Genomic DNA, 4,597 nt, shown 5'->3' with positions numbered 1-4,597 from the left:
CGGTAAAATGCTATGCCCAAGATAACTATCCGAGTGCCGGCGGTGGGGTGGTTCAAATAGCCTCGGCTATCACCTCATTATGTCCGGTCGTGATGGTCAAGTGGATTAAGGCGTCTTGTACATACCAGTTGCGTTGCTTCTGGGAGTATGGGTTCGAGTCACTTCTGGGGTGTGAGTTTTCAGTTGCATATTGTCCAGGGGACCATTCTGGCTTGTTCGCATATATATATATATATATATATATATATATATATATATATATATATATATATATATATATATATATATAATGATGTAGCAGGCGTAGACCCATGATAACACACTGTCCAAGATAACATACTGACCAGGATAACATACTGACCAGGATAACATACCAACCAAGATAACATACTGACCAAGATAACATACTGTCCAAGATAACATACTGACCAAGAAAACATACTGACCACGATAACATACTGACCAAGATAACATACTGTCCAAGATAACATACTGACCAGGATAACATACTGACCAGGATAACATACCGACCAAGATAACATACTGTCCAAGATAACATACTGTCCAAGATAACATACTGACCAAGATAACATACCGACCAAGATAACATACTGACCAAGATAACATACTGTCCAAGATAACATACTGACCAAGATAACATACTGACCACGATAACATACTGACCAAGATAACATACTGTCCAAGATAACATACTAACCAAGATAACATACTGTCCAAGATAACATGACCCACCAACTGAATATTTGGAATTACAAATCTGTATAGAATGCTCCATATATGCTCCATATATGCTCCAGGTGGCTATATCAGAAGATATATATAGCTGATATCTTTTAATGCCATTGTATGATATCTGCTTATATCACACTCTGGCAGTACCTCTGTCAGTACCTCTGGCAGTACCTGTAGAGGCAGTACCTGTAGAGGCAGTACCTGTAGAGGCAGTACCTGTAGAGGCAGTACCTGTGGCAGTACCTGTAGAGGCAGTACCTGTAGAGGCAGTACCTGTGGCAGTACCTGTAGAGGCAGTACCTGTAGAGGCAGTACCAGTAGAGGCAGTACCTGTAGAGGCAGTACCTGTAGAGGCAGTACCTGTAGAGGCAGTACCTGTAGAGGCAGTACCTCTGGCAGTACCTGTAGAGGCAGTACCTGTAGAGGCAGTACCTGTAGAGGCAGTACCTGTAGAGGCAGTACCTGTAGAGGCAGTACCTGTGGCAGTACCTGTAGAGGCAGTACCTGTAGAGGCAGTACCTGTAGAGGCAGTACCTGTGGCAGTACCTGTAGAGGCAGTACCTGTAGAGGCAGTACCTGTAGAGGCAGTACCTGTAGAGGCAGTACCTGTAGAGGCAGTACCTCTGGCAGTACCTGTAGAGGCAGTACCTGTAGAGGCAGTACCTGTAGAGGCAGTACCTGTAGAGGCAGTACCTGTGGCAGTACCTGTAGAGGCAGTACCTGTAGAGGCAGTACCAGTAGAGGCAGTACCTGTAGAGGCAGTACCTGTAGAGGCAGTACCTGTAGAGGCAGTACCTGTAGAGGCAGTACCTGTAGAGGCAGTACCTGTGGCAGTACCTGTAGAGGCAGTACCTGTAGAGGCAGTACCAGTAGAGGCAGTACCAGTAGAGGTAGTACCCCTGGCAGTACCAGTAGAGGCAGTACCTGTAGAGGCAGTACCAGTAGAGGCAGTGCTTGTAGAGGCAGTACCAGTAGAGGCAGTACCAGTAGAGGTAGTACCCCTGGCAGTACCAGTAGAGGCAGTACCTGTAGAGGCAGTACCAGTAGAGGCAGTGCTTGTAGAGGCAGTACCAGTAGAGGCAGTACCAGTAGAGGCAGTACCAGTAGAGGCAGTACCAGTAGAGGTAGTACCCCTGGCAGTACCAGTAGAGGCAGTACCTGTAGAGGCAGTACCAGTAGAGGCAGTACCAGTAGAGGCAGTACCTGTAGAGGCAGTACCAGTAGAGGCAGTACCAGTAGAGGCAGTACCTGTAGAGGCAGTACCAGTAGAGGCAGTACCTGTAGAGGCAGTACCAGTAGAGGCAGTACCAGTAGAGGCAGTACCTGTAGAGGCAGTACCAGTAGAGGCAGTACCTGTAGAGGCAGTACCAGTAGAGGCAGTACCAGTAGAGGTAGTACCCCTGGCAGTACCAGTAGAGGCAGTACCTGTAGAGGCAGTACCAGTAGAGGCAGTGCTTGTAGAGGCAGTACCAGTAGAGGCAGTACCAGTAGAGGCAGTACCAGTAGAGGCAGTACCAGTAGAGGTAGTACCCCTGGCAGTACCAGTAGAGGCAGTACCTGTAGAGGCAGTACCAGTAGAGGCAGTACCAGTAGAGGCAGTACCTGTAGAGGCAGTACCCCTGGCAGTACCTGTAGAGGCAGTACCAGTAGAGGCAGTACCAGTAGAGGCAGTACCTGTAGAGGCAGTACCAGTAGAGGCAGTACCTGTAGAGGCAGTACCAGTAGAGGCAGTACCAGTAGAGGCAGTACCTGTAGAGGCAGTACCAGTAGAGGCAGTACCAGTAGAGGCAGTACCTGTAGAGGCAGTACCTGTAGAGGCAGTACCTGTGGCAGTACCTGTGGCAGTACCTGTAGAGGCAGTACCTGTAGAGGCAGTACCTGTAGAGGCAGTACCCCTGGCAGTACCAGTAGAGGCAGTACCAGAAGAGGCAGTACCAGTAGAGGCAGTACCAGTAGAGGAAGTACCTGTAGAGGCAGTACCTGTAGAGGCAGTACCAGTAGAGGCAGTACCAGTAGAGGCAGTACCAGTAGAGGCAGTACGTGTAGAGGCAGTACCAGTAGAGGCAGTACGTGTAGAGGCAGTACCAGTAGAGGCAGTACCAGTAGAGGCAGTACCTGTAGAGGCAGTACCCCTGGCAGTACCAGTAGAGGCAGTACCAGTAGAGGCAGTACCTGTAGAGGCAGTACCCCTGGCAGTACCTGTAGAGGCAGTACCAGTAGAGGCAGTACCTGTAGAGGCAGTACCAGTAGAGGCAGTACCAGTAGAGGCAGTATCTGTAGAGGCAGTACCCCTGGCAGTACCAGTAGAGGCAGTACCAGTAGAGGCAGTACCAGTAGAGGCAGTACCAGTAGAGGCAGTACCTGTAGAGGCAGTACCTGTAGAGGCAGTACCTCTGACAGTACCAGTAGAGGCAGTACCTGTAGAGGCAGTACCTGTAGAGGCAGTACCAGTAGAGGCAGTACCTCTGACAGTACCAGTAGAGGCAGTACCTGTAGAGGCAGTACCTGTAGAGGCAGTACCAGTAGAGGCAGTACCTCTGACAGTACCAGTAGAGGCAGTACCAGTAGAGGCAGTACCTGTAGAGGCAGTACCAGTAGAGGCAGTACCTGTAGAGGCAGTACCAGTAGAGGCAGTACCTGTAGAGGCAGTACCAGTAGAGGCAGTACCAGTAGAGGCAGTACCTCTGACAGTACCAGTAGAGGCAGTACCTCTGACAGTACCAGTAGAGGAAGTACCTGTAGAGGCAGTACCAGTAGAGGCAGTACCCCTGGCAGTACCTGTAGAGGCAGTACCTGTAGAGGCAGTACCTGTAGAGGCAGTACCAGTAGAGGCAGTACCTGTAGAGGCAGTACCTGTAGAGGCAGTACCAGTAGAGGCAGTACCAGTAGAAACAGTACCTGTAGAGGCAGTACCAGTAGAGGCAGTACCAGTAGAGGCAGTACCAGTAGAGGCAGTACCAGTAGAGGCAGTACCTGTAGAGGCAGTACCAGTAGAGGCAGTACCTGTAGAGGCAGTACCAGTAGAGGCAGTACCTGTAGAGGCAGTACCAGTAGAGGCAGTACCTGTAGAGGCAGTACCAGTAGAGGGCAGCACACAGCACATGGTGAGGTGGAGGTGACCAGGTGAGCCTGAGTCAGCAGTACTGAACATAAACATCACTTCACCATGTAAACACGTCAAAGAATTGACAAAACTCTTATCAATATTGGTCAAAAAATGGACAAATATCTAATTCTGGTTGTGATGGGCCCCAATCCTTGTTAGGGATGTGATGGGCCCCAATCCGTGTTAGGGATGTGATGGGCCCCAATCCCTGTTAGGGATGTGATGGGCCCCAATCCCTGTTAGGGGTGTGATGGGCCCCAATCCCTGTTAGGGGTGTGATGGGCCCCAATCCCTGTTAGGGGTGTGATGGGCCCCAATCCCTGTTAGGGATGTGATGGGCCCCAATCCCTGTTAGGGGATGTGATGGGCCCCAATCCCTGTTAGGGATGTGATGGCCTCCAATCCCTGTTAGGGATGTGATGGGCCCCAATCCCTGTTAGGGGATGTGATGGGCCCCAATCCCTGTTAGGGATGTGATGGGCCCCAATCCCTGTTAGGGATGTGATGGGCCCCAATCCCTGTTAGGGATGTGATGGGCCCCAATCTTAGCTAGGGATGTGATGGCCCCCAATCCCAGCCACGTATATAACGCTACAATATACATATGTCTATATGTATATACACACAAAGACCTGGGTAAATACTGGCTGGGTACCAGGGCTGTCGTACCTAATAGCCAGAACGCACTTCTCAGCCTACTATTCAAGGCCCGATTTGCCTAATAAGCCAAGTTTTCAC

The 4,597-nt window shown here is 50.2% G+C and overlaps 1 protein-coding gene across 1 annotated transcript; it reads left to right on the top strand.

Annotated features, from left to right (window-relative positions):
* Positions 1 to 857: 857 nt before the first annotated feature.
* Positions 858 to 3,872, top strand: LOC138362699 (calphotin-like). The gene has a single exon (XM_069321154.1). It carries the CDS (start codon positions 858 to 860, stop codon positions 3,870 to 3,872), a length of 3,015 nt encoding a protein of 1,004 aa, XP_069177255.1.
* Positions 3,873 to 4,597: the final 725 nt, after the last annotated feature.

Source organism: Procambarus clarkii, chromosome 1 (assembly GCF_040958095.1).
Source record: "Procambarus clarkii isolate CNS0578487 chromosome 1, FALCON_Pclarkii_2.0, whole genome shotgun sequence".
Lineage (NCBI taxonomy): Eukaryota > Metazoa > Arthropoda > Malacostraca > Decapoda > Cambaridae > Procambarus > Procambarus clarkii.
This window is presented reverse-complemented; position numbering and strand designations above follow the sequence as displayed.

Bases quoted from the DNA above. Each gene is read 5' to 3' on its own strand.
- LOC138362699 (XM_069321154.1), top strand. From the start codon at position 858: ATGCCATTGTATGATATCTGCTTATATCACACTCTGGCAGTACCTCTG.